This window comes from Lissotriton vulgaris, chromosome 12 (genome assembly GCF_964263255.1).
Source record: "Lissotriton vulgaris chromosome 12, aLisVul1.2, whole genome shotgun sequence".
In the NCBI taxonomy this organism is placed as follows: domain Eukaryota; kingdom Metazoa; phylum Chordata; class Amphibia; order Caudata; family Salamandridae; genus Lissotriton; species Lissotriton vulgaris.
In genome coordinates this window covers 256,626,352-256,650,876 of record NC_141700.1, presented here as the reverse complement: position 1 = coordinate 256,650,876, position 24,525 = coordinate 256,626,352, and the positions used below count along the sequence as shown (strand labels likewise).

The 24,525-nt window shown below is 46.5% G+C and overlaps 1 protein-coding gene across 1 annotated transcript in view; it reads left to right on the top strand.

The window, feature by feature from the left end:
- The window catches only part of CFAP20 (cilia and flagella associated protein 20), a 524,034-nt gene that overhangs the window by 281,985 nt on the left and 217,524 nt on the right, over window positions 1-24,525 (top strand). The window contains exon 4 of the mRNA XM_086946428.1: window positions 17,994-18,182. Within this exon, the coding sequence (XP_086802554.1) occupies window positions 17,994-18,182 (189 nt within the window). The remainder of the gene's footprint in view (window positions 1-17,993; window positions 18,183-24,525) is intronic.

Below are 24,525 nucleotides of genomic sequence, written 5' to 3'. Positions count from 1 at the left end.
GGGACTCTTCGAGAAGCTGCTGACCATTTGAGGGTGATGGACCTGCCGAGATGGACCTCTATATAATGTAATATATTACGGGGGTTGCTGCCAGGGTGTGTGTCAGGCTCCCCCTAGTACGTCCTGGTGGGGGGGGGGGGGGAGATACTGCCTCCTGCAGGGATGGGGGCCCTGTTCTGACTGGTAGACACTGTTGAGGGTCCTCCCCTCTCGTCTTGGACTCAGGGGCCCAGATAGTCCCACGTTGGACTGGAACATTGCTGAGCTGAGTAAGCTGCGGACTCAACATAGATGTACTTTAACTTGTGTGGGATTTAATGGTACAATGATATGGGGGGCGGTTGGAGCTGGAGCCGGTGCACGCTCCTCTTGCAGAAGGTTCATCGGGAAGGGAAGAAGGGGTTTTCTTATTTGTTTGTTCTTTCCACTTTTGGGTACCGGGCGAAAGGCGCTCTGCTAATTGGGGATGTGGGTAGTTCAAAGCCTATGGAGCAGGGGAGCAGGGAGTGGGGTTTGTTGCAGTTGGGGGGGGGGGAGGATGCGAGTGGGGGAGTTGGGGGGTGGACAGGGAAGGTTACACAGAGGTGGGTGGGGGGTTAGATTGTTAAGGTCACACCGCAGTATGGTGCATATTCTGAAACAGCTCAACAGGAAGCACATGAATGAACTGGCAAACTACAGTGTGCATGGCTACGAAGTGGGATAAAAGTATTAAATTGATTAGCTAGAATGTCAATGGTATAGGGGAAAAACTTAAAAGGAGTATTGTGCTACAGTTTGTGAAGAGACACCTCCCGTAGGTAGTCCTGTTACAAGAAACACACTTGAGAGGTAATACATGTCAGGCGCTAAACAGGTCGGGGTACGCCTTGGTGGCGCATGCCGGTTTTACTTCAGGATCTCGAGGGGTAGGCATTCTGTTGCGACTGAACTTTTCCATGGTGGTAGACCATACTGATGTAGACCCCCTAGGGCGCTTTGCGGCGATCTCAGGGACATGGGAGGGTCGTAGACTTAATTTGGTGACGGTCTATATTCCACCGGGTCTCCAAACGCAATCCTATCATGATTTGGGAGAGACTCTACTGTCCCCCCCGGAGGGGCTCCTCCTAGTTGGTGGCGACTTCAACGTGGTTGTCTCTGGGCAGATGGACAGACAGCCAGCTAGAGACATCGGGCTGGACAAAGGTGGCTTCCCAACCTTCTGGAGGCGTGCAGACTTGTTGATCTTTGGCGCCTTCTGCACCCGGCGCAAAAACAATACACTTTCCTGTCAGGTCCACACCACACGTTCTCACGCCTAGATTATCTTCTTGCACCAATGCACCAAGATGTGACAATCCGTGAGGTCACACACCTGGCGCGAGGCATTTCGGATCACTCCCCTCTCTGGGCACATATAACACTGGGCGACCGGAGGGTTGGGTATGTGGCTCCTATTGCCGCTTGGCATATGAAGGATGAGGCTACAAAGAAGAAACTCACGCAGTCGATCGATCGCTACTTTGAAGGAAATGTAGGGACTGTAGATTCGGGGGTGACCTTGTGGGAGGCCTTCAAGACGGTGTTGAGGGGAGAAGCCCTCTTGGCGATAGCAGGGCACCGTAAGGAGCGTGAGGCACAATTGCTGACTCTAGAAACTGATATGCAGGTACTAGAGGGTACTGCGCAGTGTGATGGGGGCCACACACACAGCGCTCAGACTACATGAGCGCTGTGTGTGTGGCCGTACCCTGTTGCAGGATGTGAGTGTGTCTCCTTCATTTTTAACAAATCGAAATTTGCACTTTAACTTTTAGAATCCGGTTACCTGGATGTTTTTAAGTTGAACTTGCACTCTGACCTTTTAAAGTCCGGTCCCCTTCAGACCTTAGCCCCTACGCCCCATGCCTCCCGCTCCAACCCCGGTCCACCACAGCCCATGGCTGCTTGAGTGGAGGGCGGAACGGGGAGAGAGCGAGACACGCCCCCTGACTCAGCTGCCCTACATCAGGCCCATAGCCTCGCGCCACGCTTCAGACTACATGAGCGCTATGTGCGTGGCCGTACCCTGTTGCAGGACGTGTGTGTGTCTCCTTCATTTTTAAAAAATCGAAATTTGCACTTTAACTTTTAGAATCCCGTTACCTGGATATTTTTAAATTGAACTTGCACTCAGACCTTTTAAAGTCCGGTCCGCTTCAGACCTTAGCCCTTACGCCGCACGCCTCCCGCTCCAACCCCGGTCCACCACAGCCCAGGGCTGCTTGAGTGGAGGGCGGAACGGGGAGAGAGCGAGACACGCCCCCTGACTCAGCTGCCCTACATCAGGCCCATAGCCTTGGGCCGCGCTTCAGACTACATGAGCGCTGTGTGTGTGGCCGTACCCTGTTGCAGGACATGTGTGTGTCTCCTTCATTTTTAATAAATCGAAATTTCCACTTTAACTTTTAGAATCCGGTTACCTGGATATTTTTTAATTGAACTTACACTCTGACCTTTTAAAGTCCGGTCCCCTTTAGACCTTAGCCCTTACGTCGCACGCCTCCCGCTCCGACCCCGGTCCACCACAGCCCAGGGCTGCTTGAGTGGAGGGCGGAAAGGGGCGGAACGGGGAGAGAGCGAGACAAAGCCCCCTGACTCAGCTGCCCTACAGCAGGCCCATAGCCTCGCGCCGCGCTTCAGACTACATGAGCGCTGTGTGTGTGGCCGTACCCTGTTGCAGGACATGTGTGTGTGTCCTTCATTTTTAACAAATCGAAATTTGCACTTGAACTTTTAGAACCCGGTTACCTGGATGTTTTTAAATTGAACTTGCACTCTGACCTTTTAAAGTCCGGACCCCTTCAGACCTTAGCCCCTACGCCGCACGCCTCCCACTCCGACCCCAGTCCACCACAGCCCTGGGCTGCTTGAGTGGAGGGCGGAACGGGAGAGAGCGAGACACGCCCCCTGACTCAGCTGCCCTACATCAGGCCCATAGCCTCGCGCCGCGCTTCTGACTACATGATTCCTGTGTGTGTGGCCATACCCTGTTGCAGGACGTATGTGTGTCTCCTTCATTTTTAACAAATCGAAATTTGCACTTTAACTTTAAGAATCCGGTTACCTGGATGTTTTTAAATTGAACTTGCACTCTGACCTTTTAAAGTCCGGTCCCCTTCAGACCTTTGCCCCTGCGCCGCACGCCTCCCGCTCCATCCCCGGTCCACCACAGCCCAGGGCTGCTTGAGTGGAGGGCGGAACGGGGAGAGAGCGAGACACGCCCCCTGACTCAGCTGCCCTACATCAGGCCCATAGCCTCGCGCCGCGCTTCAGAATACATGAGCGCTGTGTGTGTGGCCGTACCCTGTTGCAGGACGTGTGTGTGTCTCCTTCATTTTTAACAAATCGAAATTTGCACTCTAACTTTTAGAATCCGGTTACCTGGATGTTTTTAAATTGCACTTGCACTCTGACCTTTTAAAGTCCGATCCCCTTCAGAGGTTAGCCCCTATGCCGCACGCCTCCCGCTCCGACCCCGGTCCACTATAGCCCAGGGCTGCTTGAGTGGAGGGCGGAACGGGGAGAGAGCGAGACACGCCCCTCCTGACCCCTCCTCCTAAGGATAGGTATGCGGCCCATGCCGAGACCGCGCAGCGGACTGCCAAAGGCAAGTCCGTCTGCGCCCGTCCGCGGCCGGCCGGGGCTAGGGGCTACACCCCTTACATCTCAGACTTCAGAAAGGAGGAGTTATAGCGCTAGGGAGCTCAAAGCACTCCGGGACAAACCCTCCACCTCGTGCGATCATACATGGTATCCGGATGTCTTTCAAACTACCTGCTCCATGTGCGGCTTTCAATTTAAACCTATCTCCTCTAGTAACACCACTATGGACCGGTTTAACATGCTTCTTCTGAATTGCATATCTCTTGTGAAGCACGCCCTAGAAATCCACCTCCTCATTCAGGAGCTCGACCTCGACGTCGTTTTCCTGACTGAAACATGGTTGACTGATGAGTCTGAACCAGACCTGGTTCAGGCCATACCACAGGGGTACCAAGTGACCCATGAAAATCGCAAGACCGGAAAGGGAGGGGGGATAGCTATTATTTTTAAAGATACCTATCAGTGTCGGACCTCCCACCCCCCCTCCCGTGCTGTGAAAGTTTATCATTCGTATTAGACCTCTCCCCTACCAATACATTTTCCGGGATCCTTATATACCGCCCACCGGGAACGGCCACGACTTTCATAGACAACCTCCCCTCATCTGAAGCTGGTCTAGCAACTATGCACGCTAATTTTACCCTGTTGGGAGATCTCATTATCCATCTGGATGATGTGTCCAGCCCATCTGCCCCCCACTTCATCGTTAGCCTAGCGGCGCTGCAACTCATCCAGAGAGTGGACAGCCCCACCCATATAAAGGGCCACCTTCTAGACCCGATATTTAGCAACTGCTCGGGCCTAGAAGTACGTACGCCTACGCCCATCCCGTGGTCTGACCACCATTTTATCTCCTTCACGTGGGCCATCCCTAACCCTCAACTTCTGCACCAAACGATCTTACCTCTCCGGAGAAACTGGTCCAAGCTCCCCATACATGAATGGCAGTCCGCCCTTGATAAAACCAGGCCTCCCATTAACTCTGACCCCACATTAACAAACAAGGACTTTAATGAGTGGATCTCTGGTTCTCTAGACACGGTTCTCCCATTGAGGAGGGCGGAGGCAAAGCGGACTTCTAAAACCGCCCCCTGGTACTCTCCCAAATTGCGTGAGCTTAAAAGGAGGTGCAGACGTATCGAAAGGAAGTGGAGACTGGATTTCTCTCCTGCCAGTAAAGCCATTTATAGAGACTTGATTAGGGCCTATAAAATAGAGATCAAAGCCGCCCAATCAATTTTTTTTGCAGAGGAAATCAATCTAGCTGCCTCCAAACCTAAAGAAATTTATAGGATTGCTAAAACTCTCTTAAAACGGAGAGAACGTCCGCCTAACCCTCAGAATGCACAAACCCGCTGTAATGACCTAGCTGACTATTTCTTGGATAAAATCCAACGGATATATTCTTCTTTCCCAACTAACCTTACCTCGTCCCAGATAGAGACCTTCCCCACTCCTGAGAATCACCCCTCTCACTCTTTACAGTCCCCCCCCCCCCCATCACTTTGGCTACACTCAAATTCCTTGTCTCTCAGGTAAAATCAGGCTCCCCCAATTACCCGGTCCCGCCACGGACCTTAGAGATGGTAAATGATAATATCCTCCCAACTTTATTGAATCTACTCAATGCCTCCATAACTACAGGCTTGGTTCCATCTCTCTGGAAAAGGGCGATGGTCAAGGCCCTTCTAAAAAAAAAAAACCTTGACCAAGCTGATCCTAAAAACTATCGGCCAATCTCCCTCCTCCCTTGGGTCAGCAAAGTACTTGAAAAATATGTTAACTCTACACTAATGTAGTACATTGAAGCCAGCCATCTGCTTGACGGCTCTCAAACGGGCTTTCGGCCCAAACATGGGACCGAAACCACTTTATTGGCAGTGAAGGAGGAGGCCGCTCAGCAGCCATAATTCTCCTGGACCTAAGTGCCGCCTTCGACACTGTCAATCATAGAACCCTATTGTCACGACTGACGAACATCGGGGTGTTGGGCAAGGCAAGGCAAGATCATGGTTAGAATCTTGCCTCTCCAATCGATCTTTCCGAGTGTTCGAAGGTGATATTACTTCACAGAGTAAACCCCTTGTTTGTGGTGTCCCCCAGGGCTCGTCATTAAGCCCGACGTTGTTTAATGTTTATATGGAGCCACTAGCGGGGGTCATCCGTCTGTTTGGAGTGCGTATTATCACCTACTCAGATGACACCCAACTGGTGGTGTCCCTCAGTCAGTTGGAATCCAACCCCGGAAATCTGATATCTTGCCTGGAAGAGGTTTCCAACTAGATGACCATGTCATACCTTAAACTGAACAGCGAAAAAACTGAGCTAATGCTCCTGGGCAATCCCTCTCCCCAGGCTCTTAACCTTCTCTGGCCCTCTTCCCTGGGCTCTGCCCCGGTGCCCAGGGATAAAATCAAAAGCCTGGGCATCTGGCTTGATAAAGATCTTAATTTCAACGCCCAAGCCACCAAACTTTCAGCAATCTGCTCTGGCCTGCTCAGGGTATTACAGAAGATACTCCCTGTGCTACCATTTGAGGCCAGAAAGATTATAATCCAGGGACTTATCCTCTCCAGACTAGACTTTGGAAATGCCCTCTATCTGGGTACTCCCCAGTCCACCCTGAACACGCTGCAGATTGTGCAGAACTGTGCAGCCCACACATTGCTCCAAATTCCCCGCCGAACATCCGTTAGGGATGGACTGAGGAACCTACACTGGCTGCCAGTGAGACGGAGAATAGAATTTAAGTCTCTATGCACTACCCACCGAGCAATCTGGGAAACTGGCCCGCCGATCAACCGCTCCCTGGTGACTCCATACCTCCCTGCAAGGCAGCTTAGATCATCGACCTTGTCTCTATTGACGGTCCCCAAGATCAAGAAAGCTAGATGCGGAGGCCGCGCCTTTTCTTACAATGCATCCAGGCTATGGAATTCCCTCCCCCTCCACCTACGTGCAGAACCCAACCTGCTGGTCTTCCATAAACTTTTAAAGACCTTTCTTTTTTCACAACCCGATTAGTCCTACGGTCCACCGCCCTCGCTTACCATGTCTGCTAGCACTAGGACGCCTCAGGGTAACTATCGCGCTCTACATATCATTAATTCTTTCTTCTTCTTTCTAAACGATACACCAACTTCACCTGAAGGCTGCGGAGTACAAGGACCTTGTTACTGACGCTGCCAAGACACTGGCGAGGAGCAGAGAGGGTAGGCTATACGATCAGGTAGACAAGGCGGGCAAGTTGATAGCGTGGTTAGACAAGAAGCAGCAGGCTCAGAAGGTGGTGGCTGAACTTAGGACGGAAGTAGGAACTGTTCTTACAGAACCACACAAGATAGTCCAGGAGTTTGCATCACATTATAAACAAATATACACTAGAAGATCCGAAAAGACAGAAAGAGAGTCGGCGGCCTTCTTAGACGACATTGTCCTTCCCTCCCTATCCGAGGAAGAACAGGAGACCCTAGAAGCGGCCCTGTCCGTGGAAGAGATAGTGAAGGCCATTCATGAGCTTCGCCCCGGAAAGGCTCTTGGGCCCAATGGTCTACCAGTGGAGCTTTACAAGCTCAAACCAAACATTCTTGGTACACACCTGAAAAGGATGTTCGAGGAGAGTAGGGAACTAGGTAGCCTGCCCCGGGATCAGCGGATAGCTACCATCGTTTCTATCCCCAAGGCAGGGAAGCCCAAACAGTCATGTGCCTCCTACAGGCCAATATCACTGCTTAATGTAGAACCAAAACTTCTGGCCAAGGTCCTGGCCAACAGGATCAAACCGGTTCTCCATACCCTAGTGCACCCGGACCAATTGGGCTTTATGCCTCACCGTAACACGGCATTGAACCTAAGACGTCTCCATGGAGTGTTGGGATGCTGTCACCGGTTATGTATGGACGCGGTGCTGGTGTCCCTGGATACTGCGATGGCTTTTGACCCACTCGCATGGTCGTACATGATGGCAACACTTCGAAAGTTGGGATTCGGCCCTGACTTTATTAGCTGGGTGAAACTCCTGTACACAGAACCACTGGCTCAGGTCGTTGTTAACAATAAACTTTCAGAGGCCTTCCCATTCGAGAGGGGAACGAGGCAGGGATGCCCCCTCTCTCCCCTGCTCTTTGCTCTTGCACTCGAACCATTGGCGGCGTGGATTCAGCAGACCCCCTCTCTGCAGGGGATACGATGGACTGACGGTTGGGAGGACAGAATTTTGCTATATGCGGATGACATTCTCATGTACCTCACGGCGCCGCACGAGTCCCTGGAGGCAGCACTAGATATCTTTCGGAGTTTTGGAGAATACTCCGGATACTGTATTAACTGGAGAAAATCTCAAATTTATGTCCTGCACGGCCCCCCCCATGGACACCGGCGGATTGTCCGATCCAAATAGACAGCGACGGCTTCACATATCTAGGTGTATATGTCACTAAAGACCCTGCCACAAGATACAGACGCAACCTCCTGCCACAACTACAGCGGCTCCAGAGAGATGCCGCCGTCTGGAAGAACCTCCCGTTGTCGCTACTTGGCTGAGCTGCCCTATTTAAAACGATGGTGTTGCCACGATTCCTCTATGCCCTCCAAAATCACCCGGACCTAGTCCCGCAAAAGTACTTCGCTGCTATTGAGGCAACCCATAGGGACCTTCTCTGGATGGGTACGCCTCTGATCTCCCTCCAGAAGCTCACGCTGGGCTGGTTTGATGGGGGGATCGCACTCCCGGATATTAGGAAATATTACTGGGCGGCGCATCTGTCGGCCATTAATCAGGGTACCTATTGTGCAGGGAATGAACCGGGGTACGAGATTGACAAATGGCTACTTCCGGGGGGAAACTTTGAGGCGGCTCTCTATTCCAGACCTGGAAGATACTGACTAACCGGACCAACCAAACACTCTGTCCAGCTGTGGCATATAGTCCTTAAGAAACTGGGTTGGGCTGGCAGGCTTACCCAGGCAACTCCATTGTGGGCTTCAGAGAAGCTAGGCACTCTTAGCCGCACAAAAGGATTCCGAAACTGTGATCTTATAGACATTTCCCGTGTTAAGGATTTATGGGGCCCAGAGGGAGTACTCCCATTTGATACCCTCCAGCACACATATGATCTAGCCCAGAAGGAACACTTCCGTTACATGCAAGTTCGACATGCACTACAGGCAAACATTCCTCCTGGGACGCAGCTCCCGGAATCCTCGCCTCTGGAGGATAGATTATTGGATGGCCACCTTCCAGAGAAGGCAATATCACTCGCATACAAAAAACTCATTAACCATACCTCAGATCCATTACTAGCCCTTAGAGCGAAGTGGGAGGCGGACGGACTTGAGATTGATGATGAAGAATGGCGCGAGGCGCTAGCGTCCCCCAAGGAAATAGCAATATCAGCTAAATTGCGTTTGATTCAGCTGAAGATCCTACACAGAGTATACATCTCCGGTACCAGGCTAGTCTTGATGGGGCGCAGCGACGACGGGCTCTGTCGTAGGGGGTGCGGGGAGGTGGGAACCTTTCTGCACATATTGTGGGAATGCCGGGAAGTACATGCATATTGGACACAGGTACTTCACTGTATGAGAGATGTGTGGGGGGTGGATTTGCGACCTGGGGCGAAGAGGTGCCTCCTTAATATTTGGGAACCCTCAGACCTCCCAGCGAAAGGCAAACTATGGGCAACGCTGGGCATGGCGATAGCAAAGAGAAATATTGCGAGGATGTGGGGGGCTGCCACACCACCAACACTTGCCGCCTGGCAGAAAGACATGGACTGGAGCATGATTCGGGAAAAAACAGTGTATGTGGCTAGGGGGTGCCCGAGGAAGTGGGTAGCTGTGTGGTCTAAATGGAAAGACCATAGAGGAAATATATGTGAGCCTCCCATGATCAGGACTGTTGACGAGCTAATTAATGAATGATTGTAGTACTGTAAGAAATGGATTTAGACTTCTGATAGATATCGATTCGCCAGATTTTACTTCATGTGTATTCCTAAATATGTATAATTTAAAATGCTGATCTACCTTGTCTGTGACCGCACTCTGTTATGTTTTCAATCTGAAAATAAAAAGATTTATAAAAAAAAAAAATATTCAATGCTTTCTACTTTTAAATATATATATATATATATATATATATATATATATATATATATATATATATATATATATATATATATATATATATATATATATATGTATATATATATGTGTGTTAAAAACAATATTTTTGCCTACATTTTCTCGACATTACTGTAAAACGATATTTTGTTTTCTATTTTTTTGTACTTTCCTGTATATGTATAGGCAAACTATATTTTTGTGCTTAATATTTTTGACACAATATTTCTGTTGCACAATATTTTAGGTTTTGATATTGTGTCAGAGACCTGTCTTAACTGAATTGTCAGTTCAGAATAGGCTCATCCTCTCTGAATTACATTGTCCACCAGATCTGTTCTTGGCCTGAGATGAATTAATTGAATCTCAGCACAATTTACATCAGAGGTTCCCAGAACACCGAGGTAGACTCATTTAGCAGAGTATTTCAACCAATTTGTCACCTACCAAAACTGCCGGTCAAGGTTCTAGAAGGTGGCGATACCAACGGGGATGTTGGACGGAGCGTTTGAGCAAATCAAACACTCACCCCCAGTCAACCAATCTGGGTTTAATCCATCATGATTCTTTAGCTCACTCCACCACCCCAGTTCAGACATGGCCATATGCAAATCCGTCTGACCTTGTGCCTCATGGGAACAGTCGAGCCCGAACTGCCAAGCCATGTCTTCCCTGGACTGGAAACAAGCATCCTGAGGCTGGTTTCGGGTTCATAACCCTCATCAGCCAGGCTATCTTGAATCCAGTGGCAGAGTGAGTAAGGGACCCACGTCTGGGCATACCCTGCCAACTTAGGGTAAACAAAGCGATACCAAAGGGGATGATGGACGGAGCGTTTGATCAAATCAAACACTCACCCCCAGTCAACTGATCTGGGTTTAATCCATCATCATTCTTCAGCTCACTCCACCACCCCAGTTCAGACATTGCCATATGCAAATAAGTCTGACCCTGTGCCTCATGGGAACAGTCCAGCCCAAACTGCCTAAAGGTTCTGAAAGGAAGCAGGAAAGATGATTCTTGTCCTTCCTTTCTGGATAAGAAGACCGTGGTGTCCGCTTCTGAAACTTCTTTCATTGGAATAGATGGATTCTTCTATTGTCTCCTTCTGCCCTATCACAGCACCTTCTCCTTCTAGACTCCCTGGTACACTGGAGTTTGAGGGAGGGTTTACTGAATAAAGGTTTCTCTTTTTCTGCATCGAAGTCCTTACAGGTTTCTAGAAGAAGATCAACAAATAAAGCCATTAGCCACCATTGGAACTCCTTATTTCCTATTAGAAAGCTAAGTCGCCAATATTTTCCAGTTTCTCCTGGAGGACTTTGAGAACAAAGTAACTGTTTCCTCTGTCAGACTTCAGTGGTTATTAGTAAGGGTGTTCATATCTCTGTGGTCTAAATTATCCTCAGCAGGATCACTAGTGCCAAACATCTGGAGGGATTTTGGCCTCTTAAAGACCTAGGGTTTGTAAGCCTTTCCCAGCTTAGAATCTCACTTTGGGCTTGTTTTTCCTGCAGAAATCTGCCTCTGAGTCATCATTAGAGAAATCTTTGACTCGCAAACTATTTTTCTCCAATGTTTCTACTCATCATGACTGCAGCAAGACGTTTCCGATAGTTGGGTGCTTTAGTATGTTGACATCCATACCTTAGGATTTTTGGAGATCGTTTGGTCCTACCCTAGACTTCAAATACTCAAAATACTGATTTCGATATGAATCAAGAAATTGTGCTTCCTGCTTTACACTTGAATGGTACCAGTGAAAACCCTCTGATCTATCTTCTTGATTTGGTTAGGGCTCCAAGAATCTACCTTAAGGCATCAGCAGAATATAGAATCTCACATGCTCTGTTTGTCAATTTTGGCCTGGTTAAGAGGGGGGGAAATCCTCCCTCTTCCAGTTTAGCCACATGATTTACAACAATAATGTTCGAGGCATGTGTGGCTGTAAATACACATGCTTAGCATAATCCCACCATCTAATGTTGGGCTTGGATGTGTGCAAGTTGTTTTTTTTTTCAAAGAAAGCATTTAGAGTCATGAGTATGGTGACTCAAAATCTGGTAATGTGCAACGTATTCGACTCCATTGTTAGATTGTTTTCCCGCAAGGCGGGTGAGGATGGAATATGGAGCAGAATATTATATAGTGAGATGTTGATGCTGTAAAAGGTTGTGATTATATGTAACAAGCACGTTTCCATGGAGGAGGGTGGGCACATGTGAATCCATAGCACTACAATCTAAGAACAGAGGCTTACTGGGTATGTAACATTATCCGCTCGAGGCATGTGTAGCAGTAGATACACATGCTTAGCCTAGACTGTAATGCAGTTCTTCTCCAGAAGTGGTGGCTAACCTCTGGGGGTTACATTTGTTTGAAATAATGTATGTAGAATAGCTTGTCCCACATAGGCTTGTTCAGGGGTCAGCACATTTACACAATCATGCTTTGTAAATGTATGTGGTGTAGAGCATGTAGCTGCCTTACATGTGTCAGCTAGAGGTATATTGCCTAAAAAGGCCATTGATGCTCCTATCATGGAGCGAGCTCTAGGAGGGATAGGCAGAGTTATTTTTGATTTAGTATAGCAGATTTGTACACATTTAACAATCCTAAGTGCAATACCTGCTTTAGATATGGCCCTGCCTTTGTGTGGTTTTGAAAAAGCAAAAGGTTGTTGTGTCTTTCTAAATGTTACATAATGGTATGTGATACATAAGGGTTCATTTAAAATCTAGCGTATGTATAGTTTTTTCTGCAACCGAATCAAGCTGGGAGAAAAAACAGGTAACTCAATAGATTGAGATGGAATGTATAGTTTTTTCTGCAACCAAATCAGGCTGGGAGAAAAAAACTGGTAACTCAATAGATTGATTGAGATGGAATTGAGAACCCACTTTTGGTTTAAATTTTGGGTGCGCACTACCACCCTATCCAAATGCAGTTGGTAGACGGGTTCTTCTAAAGTGAATGCCTGAGCTCACTGACATGTTTGAGAGAATTGATTGCAATTAGAGATGATCTTTTTCATGATAGAAACTGGAGGGGGCAGGAGTGGTGGGTCTCAAATGGAGGGCCAATTGGTCTGGTTAAAACAATATTAAGATTCCAAGCGGATGTTGATGGTACCCAAGGAGAAATAACTATTTTAAGACCTTCAAGAAAGGCCGTGACAACTTGAATCCTAAACAGTGAAGTGAGTTCTCTGTTTTGTAGATATGCCACAACTGCAGCTAAATGTAGCCTTATAGATGTAAAAGCTAAACCCGAGGTATGTAAATTGAATAAATACCAGACAAAGGGCCTGATTAGAAGTTCAGAGGTAAGGGAACCGCCGTTGAAGCAGTGTCAGATTCCGAGCAGCACCGTTGGCAGTCCACCCGCCAAATTACGATGTTGGTGGTCTGTTGAATAAAAAGACCGGCAGAGTCCGGCCTACGCTGCCAGCTATTCTCAGACCGCTGCGACAGAGGCAAGGGGAAAGCAGCTGTCAGAGGGCTGTAATGACAATTTCACCGTCGTCAGAATTATGTGTTGGCTTTCAGTCGAGCCGACCGCGGTGGGAAGATGCCTACTTTAAGACAGTGAAATTGAAGGAATTGGGGTGCATACTCACCCATCTCCTTTTCTTCCCTTCAGTCTCCCATGTGGATACATTCTCCAAGGGCCCGCCTACACAGCAGCATCTTGACCCCGAAGAAAACAACCATGTTGGCACCAAAATCCAGGTAAGTCTGCTTTGCACTATTTTCCTATTGACTGGACTGGGCACATATGCTGCGGACTCCACCAATGGGGAAAGTACTCTTAGTAGTGTTTTTTTCATGTGTCATGCATATGTGTTTATTTACCCCCTGTGCAGTGAAAATATACACAATTGCATCAACACACACGAAAAAAGATTCCCTGCTGTCAAAACACTGCCGCTGGCCCAGCTGTGCCATAGTAATACGGCGGTCTTCTTGGGACCGAGGCGGTATAGAGGTAAGACCGCCGGACTCATAATCAGGCTTAATGTCTTGAACCTTTGCCCCAAAGGATCAATGTGTTTGGAATGACAGTAGTAAACCAATCTTTTCCATTTTGCAGCACAACAGACCTGAGTAGTGGGCCTGCATGCTTCATTGAGAATGTCCATACAGGGTTGTGGCAGATTTAAATAACTAAACTCCAGGGCTTCTGGAACCAGACCGCAAGTTTGAGGGACCTGGGGTCTGGGTGTCTGATTTCTCCATGGTCCTGCGTGAGAAGTTCATGTCTGTTTGGCAGTACCTGGTGGGGAACTACTAAGAGTTCTAGCCAAGTGATGAACTAAGGTGGCAGTGCCTATGTAGGAGCCACTAGAACGAGGGTGAGAGATGTCTGCTGAAGTTTGCAAACCACAAATGGAAGCAGTGGGAGAGGTAGAAAAGTATAAGCAAATATCCCGGACCAACTTATCCATAGTACGTTGCCCTTGGATTGTGGGTGTGGGAACCTGTAGGTGAAATTTGGGCATTTGGTATTTTCTGCTGTGGAGAAAATGTCTATGTCTGGGTGACCCAATCGCTGGAAGAATGAGAGTAGGACTTGTTGGTGCCTCTTGCTGAGGAGAACTGCAACATTGTTGTACACTCCTGGGAGATAATCTGCAAACCTGCTAGCCTGGCTGATGAGGGCTGATGAGGGGTGATGCTGTTTCTGGTCCAGGAAGGACCTGGCCTGGCAGTTCAGATTGGACTGTTCCCATCGGGAGCAGGGTTAAGACTTATTGCATATGGCTTTGAACAAACAGGAATGGCATGGTTAGCACAAAAAAAGATAGATTTAGGCCCAGGTCTTTGTTTTGGGGCTGAATGGTTGCCATTGTTCAGCATTCCCTCCATCTATTGTTCTTTTTGCATTTATCACCCCAAGTGGGACAGGGGGGGGACAGATGCTTACTGGGTAAGTAACATTATCCCTCCTCTAAGTATCTACATGGGCCTCTGCCTCTACATTTATTTTGCATCATAGATGACATATATTTCTGGACTCTGATTTAGTCTTTGGTTAAAAAGTTATTTTGAGAGCTATGTCAAGCTGGAAGTTATTGTTCCTTTATATTCTTTTTCTTCTATCCTCTCTACTGATATTGCTATTTTCAGGTAAAATATGAAATATGAAACCTGAGATAATAAAATAAATGGATATTTTCAAGGGTAGGGATTAAATGAAGAATAAAGATTCTTATCTATTCTACTTCATTGTGTTTGTGTGTATTTGTTTGGCTGATGTAGGGTAATAGCATGGGCATACCTTGTTTAGTAAGGTATGGGATGAGGAGGGGGAAGACAACGTAATCACACCCTGTTACTTCATCAGCCTCTAGTGAAGGGCTTGATAAAGAACAGGAGGAGCGAGGAGGGGAGAAGGGATTTATGGGTAGTTCCACAAAACATAATGGCACATTCACTGATTTAGTATTATTTTTTGTGTTTTATAGAGCGTGAACTTGACCCGTGAGGGTATCGGAGCGCTTTACAAAGTTTTCAAAAATAAAATTTACAAAAGTGAACAAAAAGGCACAGACATACAAAAGTATACGAAACGATTGGTACTGGGCACATAGGGGAAAGAGGGACACGTGTGTGAGGCTACAGATGCAGTTAAACCGTATAAAACCCCACAGCTTCTTGGTGGGGTGAGTAGGTGATCTGAGGACTAGGCGACGGTTTTAGCTTAGTCAGGCTTTCTGGGGTGGTTGAAGGAAGAGATTAGGAGAGGAATTTTACCATGAGGAAAGTTTTGGCCTCCTTTTTGAAGCGTGCCAGAGAAGGTATTTTTCTGAAGGCGGGTGGGAGAGAGTTCCAAATTCTTGGTGCGGCCCCTGAGAAAGCCCGATTGTAGGTTTTTTCTTTCGAAAACAGGCATGTTTGAGTAAGAGGTCACTGGCGGAACAGGAGTTTTTGCTTCCTCCAGATAACACTAGCTTCTGAGCAAGATAAGCAGGGGAGTTCGCGTATGGAGCTTTGTGTGCAATGCAAGCCAGTTTCAGCTGTATTCTGGCCTCTAAGGGGAACCAGCTCAATGCTTTCAGATGTGGAGAGATGTGGTTGAATTTCCTAGTGCCGGTAAGTAGTCTGGCAGCCGCGTTGAGGCAGGCTTTTATAGCTGCAAGGGAGATCTTGGGTAAATCCGAGAGGGTGGGACAGCCATATTCCAGACTAGAGATGACTAGTGCTTGGACTGCCATTTTTAGGTCGGGAGCATCGATGAAGGGTTTCAGCTTCCATAGGTAGCTCAGGTGGAACCTGGCTGATTTAGCCATCGAGTTAATGTGGTCCTGCATGTTCAGGTTGCAGTCGAGGATTATTCCCAGAGATTTGGGCCGAGTCCACGGTGGTCGGTGGGCAGTTTAAGGCTGTAATGGCCTTGATCCACATCTGTATCTCTGGGTTGGCTTTTGTAGGGGAGAATAGGAGAAATTCGGTTTTCTTTGTATTGAGTTTGAGTTAGTTAGAGGCGAGCCACTGGACGGTCAGTTTCAGGGTCTCATTCAGGGAGAGGATCTCCTTGAATGATGAAATTTCGATGTATATTTGGGTGTTGTCTGCGTACATATGGTAGGAGATGTAGCAGTGCGAAGTACTGCGGTAAGCGGCTCTAAATAGAGATTAAAGAGGGTGGGGGACCGGGTTGATCCTTGAGGGACTCCAACCATAACCAGGGAGGGAGCTGATAGGTTGCCATTAATTAGGAGTCTCTGTGACCGGTTGTGGAGGAAGGACCTGAACCATTCTAGAACAGAGCCATCCAAACCCATCCTGAGTTTGAGGCGTTCAAGTAGTTTTTCATGGTTGATCGTGTTGAAGGCAGAGGATAGGTCAAGGAGGATTAGGAGGCAGGTTTTGCCTTGGTCTAGTGCTTGGAGGGCATTGTCCATGATGTGGAGCATGGTAGTTTCAGTGCTGTGTCCCGGTCTGAATCCAGATTGGAAGTCATCGAGTAGGTGGAAGTTGTTGATGTGTTGACTTAGTTGCTGTTGAACACACTTCTCTAACACTTCAGCTAGCAGAGGGATATTGGAGATAGGTCTAAAGTTGTCAGGGGAGACAGGATCCAGCGATGGTTTTTTAAAATGGGGAGGACTTGGCCAGCTTTCAGAGAGTCAGGATTCGATCTCTGTTGGAGAGAGGTGTTGATTATTGCATTCCAGCTGGGAACAATGGATTGAGTGGCAGCAGCGAGGAATCGTGAAGGTAGGGGGTCATTAAAGTGATTAATTGGGTTTAAGGTGGAGAGGATTTTAGAGATGGAGTCTTCATCATAGTACTTGAAGTCAGTCCAGCCTGCTTGATTTTTGGGTGTGGCCAGTATGGGTGGCGCAGACAGAGGATGCAGGTCAGGAAGGGGTAGAGAATATGTAGCGGCACTGAGTTAATTTCCTAAGGCTGTGATTTTATCAGCGAAGAAAGAGGAGAACTCCTCAGATGATATTAAGGACTTAGGAGTTTCTTTCGTTGTTTTGGCTAGCTTATTTGATTGGTGTTTGACCACATCAAAGAGCTTGCAGGGTCTATTCTTGGCATTCCCCAGTTCCGAACTGAAGTATTCTTTTTTTGAGTTGAGGATGTTCTTGTTGTAGGCGTTTCTTGCCTGGCGGAGTATTTTTAGATTCGCCGCAGATGGGTGCAGGCTCCAAATTCTTTCAGATTGTCGGAGGAATCTCCTCTCCATGTTGAGGTATCCAGTGAACCAGGGATTTCTGTCTTTGATTTGTGTTCTTTTTAGTTTTAGTGGGGCAAGTTCATCCAGGATGTTCAATATAGTCGCTGAGTAGTGATCATTGTGGTTCCTGACCGAAGTTAAATGCGAGGGGGGTGGGGGTCAGATTTACAGCGAGCCTCCAGATTCCTGTGGTCAACGTTCTTAGTGTGTCTGATCCAGCATTTGGGGATCGCAGGTTGCGGTGCCTTTGTCTTGTGGGTCCCGGGTAAAAGGAAGGCAATGGCGTGGTGGTCAGACCAGTCACATGGGTCTATGGAGATACGCTTGATAGAAGATTCCTTAGAGATAATCCAGTCTAGGGTGGCCCCTTTTGAGTGAGTAGACAGTGAGCAGGCTTGGTTCAGGGCTTGATCCGGAATCTAGTAATGAAGCTTACCGGTAAGTAATTCAGGCACTAGATTTTAACCACTGCCTTCTTTTTTTGCTCTCTCTGTAGTAAACATAAACTCCCAAAGCACGGCTGCTCTTAATCTGCAATATTCCTCAAATAGGTACTTGATGATAAAAATATGGGTCGACGGTTCCGTGCCAGCAACTACCAAAGCACGACCCGGGTTAAACCCTTCAACTGCAGCATGCCAATGCGACTAGATGATGGCTGGAATCAAATCCAATTCAATCTTTCCGACTTCACTCGACGAGCATATGGCACTAACTTCATTGAGACACTAAGAGTACAGGTATGAACTCGAGCTAACAGTTTTGTTTCTACTAGTGGAGCAAAAAACACCATGCAATGATATGTGCAAATTGGAAGGGTGTGCGTTGAACATTTACATGTTTATGTAATTAAACCAAAGTGTCAAAAATTCTAAAATAGCAGGTCCTGTTATGAGGGGCCCAAGAATATAAATATAGCATGGGAGGAAAGAGAGAGGAGATTTATTGGAAACCTCTAAATCACTAAAGGGAACAAACAGTGCAGAATACAAACTTCTCCATCAAGTGTATTTTCTTTGATATTTATAGACTACAGAATATGTTTGCCTATGTCTGGGATTTTGGAATACATTTAATGTTGCCCATTTCTTTATTTCAAAAACCATTTTTGCATAGGAAGCCTACCTATAAAAAGCAAGCTGTGTCCATTTGTAATTTGTAGATGAAATTGTAGTACATTTGGCGGAAAATCTGCTTTCTAATAATATAGCCAATTCTCCAACTGCTCTTATACCGCCGGGCCATTGCAGAAGTTTGACTACGGTGGAGATGGAGTAGTCACCGTTATAGCCAAGCTTATGGTCTGCCCGCATTTAAGTCAGGTGGGTAGACCACTGTGTTGGTAAAAAGCGAACTCCGTTGCGATGGAGTTCCCTCTCCTCCAACAATTCAATCAGCCCTTAGTATTTAGGAATGACAAATGAATACCTCCACAAGTTAATAGACCTGTACTTCCTACAAAATGCTCATCAAAGTCACATGGGCATGTCTGCACTTAAGAGTGTATTATGCACCCATTTTATTTGGCTTGGACTAGACACATTAGCTGATGATTAGGTGAAACAATGTGATGTGATGTTTGCTCATCTTGTGACAAGAATGTTTCTGTTCAGCCTATGGTTCCTGTGCAACGGGCCAATGCAGAGTGGCAAAAAGTACCACTCAACATCTTGGGTCCTCTCAAACCCAAACCAGCACACATCAGATTTAAACTTGTTTTATTTGACTCTCATTCTAAGTGGCCCAAAGTGAAGTTTGTAAAACACACCACCACCAGGTCTGTGCTGGACTTCCTTTATACAGTGTTACCAAGAATGCTTTCCCCGAGTCATTAGTAACGGAAAGTGGCATGCAGGTTAACTCTTCAGGGATGAGAGCTTCTTGTCAAATATCACATCAAACACATTAACACTGAATTGTATGATCCTCAGTGTAGCAGACAAGTAGAACGTTTTAGCCATTACTCCAAAGACAATCCTAGCTGCTCGTGTAGATGCAATTCATTTATTTTATGTAGGGGGGGGGGGTTGTGATCATTTTAATTAATCAAGCAATAAACATTAAACTTGAGACTTGAAACTACTCCAAAGACGCCATCAAACGCACTGGTGACTAATTCCCCGCTATCCAGCATGGAAGGGCTATGGATTTATATAATTTGCCCGCATGCCACTATTGGCATTGGTCCTTTAATTTTTTCTCAGAGGGAGTCATCATATGTCTCAGTTATGTCCCTGGTGGTTATGCAAGCAGTGTGTTTCCAAGGAATCTGATCTCTGAAGAAACAGAATGATCAAAATCACAAGACATGTTCATTTGGGAATATTGTTAGGGACTCGTCAGGATCAACTTACCTGGCCATGTTCTCAAAGGTACATTCAATTTTTCTGAAACTATGAAAGTTATCAAAATGAATAAAGCAGGAATGGTTACGCAGATGGCATGGCAAATACATGTGTGTATGAGAAGAGTTGCCAAATGGAATGGGCCTGAACTCACAAGGAACAATGAGAAGGACACTCCTGGTGTCAGTGAAATTCTTATGGTAGTATTGCCTGATAGCCACTTTTTCAAAAAGGAGACTGTTGTTGAGGATGCAGAATTCAATCCAGGAATGACCATGCACAGTTCTCATTTGTTAATGAAAACAATCTCACCATTGCGGACAGAGTTAAAGGTAAGTCCAGAGACCGGAAGTGTGAAGTTTGTGTTTCATTACAAAGTGGAGATGAATTCATCATTTTGTTTTAGACTGCTACACTCTGCCTTTACCTTCTTGTATTGTGTTTTTTTCTTTCCTTGTTTGAGCCATTCCATGCCACCATCATTTCAGCCTGCTTAGTTTAACCAGCTGATGGAATGTTGGTGATGAGGATTCTAAGGCAGTTGGAAAAAGTAAATGATGGATGTCAGGAGAAAGAGGGAGCGGCATATAGTTTTCTGAATAAACGTACAGCCTTTCTTCTCTGATCTGTCTTCATTAACAATGATCCTTCTCCCCCACCTAACATCATTGAACTTAGCAGTCTGGTTCCTGAATTCCTACAATATGGCCTTCTACATCTTCCTCAAGATCATACAGAAATTCTTAATGAAGCAAAACGCCCTTCCACTGGGACATTATATACATTTAAGTGGAAGAGGTTCTGCATCTGGTGCATAGATAACTTCACTGCATCCGCATGCCGAGAATGTGTGATGATTCCAACCCACTTAGATCTTGTGATGTCTGGACTTCACTTTTTATCAAAAAAAGGTACACCTTGCAGCAATCATTGCATAAAGTAAATCCCTTTCACAAAACTATTTTTGTAGAATCTCTATAGTGAAATAGTTCTTGGAGAGTATTGGGGTATTTCCTCCCATTATAGTAATCCCACCTCTACCGTGGGAATGTAATATGGGACTTTCAAAATTAATGAGCCCACCAATTGAAGCAATGCACAAAGCTTCTCCGCAACATTTAACATGGCAGGCTGCTTTCCCTTTGGCTATTGCTTCTGGCAACACATTAAGAAGATTCAGGCTGTCTGCTTGCAAAAATATCTATGGGTTTTCATAGACACAGAGTGGGAATGAGAACTCATCTAATGTGCCTCTCAAAAGTGATATATGATTTCCATGGATATCAAATAATGTCTTTCTTTCTTTCTGAACCCTCCCAATCCAGCAGGGAGCTCTTCACTCTTTAGATTTAGAAAGAATTCTAAAGTTCTCCCTGAATAGTACATAGGATATAAGAAAATCTGGCCATTTATTTGTAAATTCTTGTCTGGTGACAGTTGTCTTGCCAACAACAAAACAATCAATTTCTAGATGGATAGTTGCTTGCATTAGGATGTGTTAACAATTGGCAAATAGAGTCCTCTGTGATAGGCCTAATGCACTTACTTGTCTGGGAAAGGCAGCTACTATAGCTCTATTAAGAACATTCCAATTTCAGAAATATGTAAAGGTGCTACCCTGGAGATCCATACATACATTTACCAGACATCGTTTGGATTCAGATTCCAGGGTAGATGCTCAAGCGGGTCAGGTTTTGTTGAGGAATCTGGGTGAGGATCGTTATTGTTTCTTCTTTTTGTCTGCATTGTTTCGTGATAGGGGCTTGCTACGCTATGCAGTGCATGTGACTCGTGAGGAGAAGCCCCTGAAGAGAAGGAAAAGTAGATTGCCTGTGGAGCTAGTTCTCTTTCAGGGAAAAACTCATTAAAATTATAAGCAACCCTCCCTCCTTCCAGGACAAGAGAGAATACAGCATTTATTTCACTCATCCTTGATCCTATTAAATCCTTAAAAGTGAACTGAACTAACTGTACTTCTTGGGTATGATGGGACACTGGGCGGAAATGTGATGCCTGTTAAGGCACAGTGACAGTGTTTTACTCCTTCCTAGGGGCAGCCTATCAGCTGGCATTGTCCTTCGTTCGCTTTCTTTTTCAATTCAAAAAGGTTTGAAAAATATTTTCTGCTTATTTTTCGGAATGTTGGGAGTATTTTTGTTATTTGGAGGCTTTTCGCAGATGAAAAATTAATGCAATGGGGACATTTTTAGCCTTTAATTGACTGCAAAAAAACAATCTGTGTTTTTTTCTTTGCAAGCAACATTCCTGCTGAAAAGGTTTGCACATGTGTACACATGTACATTTTCAATATATTTTTGGCAAAGTGCTCTAGGATTCCACGTGTGGGTGGGACAATTCATTGCTTGTGACTTTAATGAGGATGCTACTGGAAGAGAATTAGGGTTACAGGTAAGCAACTTTTCCTTCTGTCTTTAGTGCAGTCAGATGCTCATAATCTTGTATAAAATCCCTCTTACTTGTTTTAAACATAACTGAATGAGAGTTAATTCTTCATTTTGAAGTTTATTTTACCACCTCCCAAACAGTTAGAATATTCTCCATTCCTTTATTGTTTGTGTAGAACAGACAGACAACTTATATTTTATATAACCTCCTAAAACTCTGCCTCATGTAAAGGTGACTCATGCAGGGTGCAACTGTTTGAGGATAAACCTTTATTTTGTTGAAGTAATGTTAGCATTACACCTGCATGGACTCAAAAGCTGATAGGAACTCTGCTTATTTCAACTTTCTGCAAATATGATATCAAGAAATGAAGCCTAGAACCAGTTTTGTATTTTTCAGAAATGCAAGTATACTCCATGGTCTGTGGAATCATTATCTGTCAAAGGATCTATTAGCCCTAATTCTGGGAGTTCAAGTTCAAATTCAAGTTCAAGAATTTGTATAGCACACTACTCACCCAGAGGGTCTCAAGGCGCTTGGGGAGGGGGTTCATTATTTATTTATAGGTTTTAAGTTCTTTTATGAAGGAGATGTGGTTTTGTGTGAGGCGGAGGTGAGTGGGGAGTGAGTTCCAGGTCTTGGCCGCCAAGTAGGAGAAGGATCTACCTCCCATGGTGGATCTTTGGATACGCGGGACTGCGGCGAGGCCTTGATTGGAGGATCTTAGTTGGCGGGTGGGTGTGTAGAAGGATAGTCGAGTGTTGAGGCATTCGGGTCCTAGTTTGTAGAGGGCCTTGTGTGCGTGGGTGAGGAAACGGAATGTTATTCTCTTGTTGACGGGAAGCCAGTGGAGGTCTTTCAGGTGGCAGGTAATATGATCTTGGCGAGGGATGTCCAAAATGAGTCTCGCCGATGCGTTTTGGATGCGTTGGAGTTTTTTCTGTAGTTTGGCTGAAATTCCGGCGTAGAGGGTGTTTCCGTAGTCTAGTCGACTCGTAACCAGTGCGTGGGTGACAGTCTTTCTTGTCTCGGTGGGGATCCAATGGAAGATTTTTTTGAGCATACGAAGTACGTTGAAGCAGGAGGATGAGACGGCGTTGACTTGCCTGGTCATCGAGAGGGAGGAGTCTTGGATGAAGCCTAGGTTACGTGCGTGGTCTGTGGGTATGGGTGCAGAGCCCAGATCCGAAGGCCACCATGAGTCGTCCCAGGCAGAGGGGGATGATCCTAGGATGAGCACTTCCGTTTTGTGTGAGTTAAGTTTTAGGCGGCTGTTTTTCATCCATATGGCTACATCTTTCATGCCTTCGTGGAGATTGGTTTTGGCGGTGTTGGGGTCATTGGTGAGGGAAAGGATCAGCTGGGTGTCGTCCGCGTAGGAGATGATGTTGAGGCTGTGTTGGCGCGCGATGGAAGCGAGTGGACTCATGTAAACGTTGAAGAGGGTGGGCCTAAGTGATGATCCTTGTGGTACACCGCAGATGACTTCGGTGGCCTCTGATTTGAATGGGGGGAGGCGGACTCTCTGGGTTCTTCCGGCGAGGAACGAGATGATCCAGTCCAAGGCTTTACCTTTTATGCCGATGTTGCTGAGGCGTTGCATGAGGGTGCTGTGACAGACAGTGTCGAAGGCGGCGGAGAGGTCGAGTAGAATGAGGGCCACTGTTTCTCCGTTGTCCAGTAGTGTTCGGATGTCGTCTGTTGCTGCGATGAGGGCGGTTTCGGTGCTGTGTTTGGCTCGAAAGCCGGATTGTGAGGGATCGAAGGAGTTGTTGGATTCCAGGAAGGCGGCGAATTGGCTATTGACGGCTTTCTCAATGACTTTGGCCGGGAATGGGAGGAGGGATATGGGGCGGTAGTTTTTAAGTTCAGAGGGGTCTGCTGTGGGTTTCTTCAGGAGGGCGCTGACTTCGGCATGTTTCCAACTTTCTGGGAAGGTAGCAGAGTTGAAGGAGCAGTTAATAACATCACGGAGATGGGGTGCGATGATGGAGTCTGCTTTGTTGTAGATGTGGTGGGGACATGGGTCAGTTGGCGAGCCAGTGTGGATGGAATTCATTAGGCGGATGGTGTCTTCAGTGGTGATTGGGTTCCAGGCGTTGAGGTAGTTGGAGGGCGGTTTAGGTTCTGAGGGGGGTGGGGAGTATTGTTAGTTGGAACTGTTTTCGAAGCTGTTATGTATGTCGGCAATTTTGTTGTAGAAGAAGGAGGATAACGAGTCGCAGAGGTCTTGGGAGGGAGTGATGTCGTTTGAGGCTGCTGTGGGGTTGGTGAATTCTTTGACGATGTTGAATAGTTCCTTGCTGTTATGGGCGTTGTTATCGAGTCGATT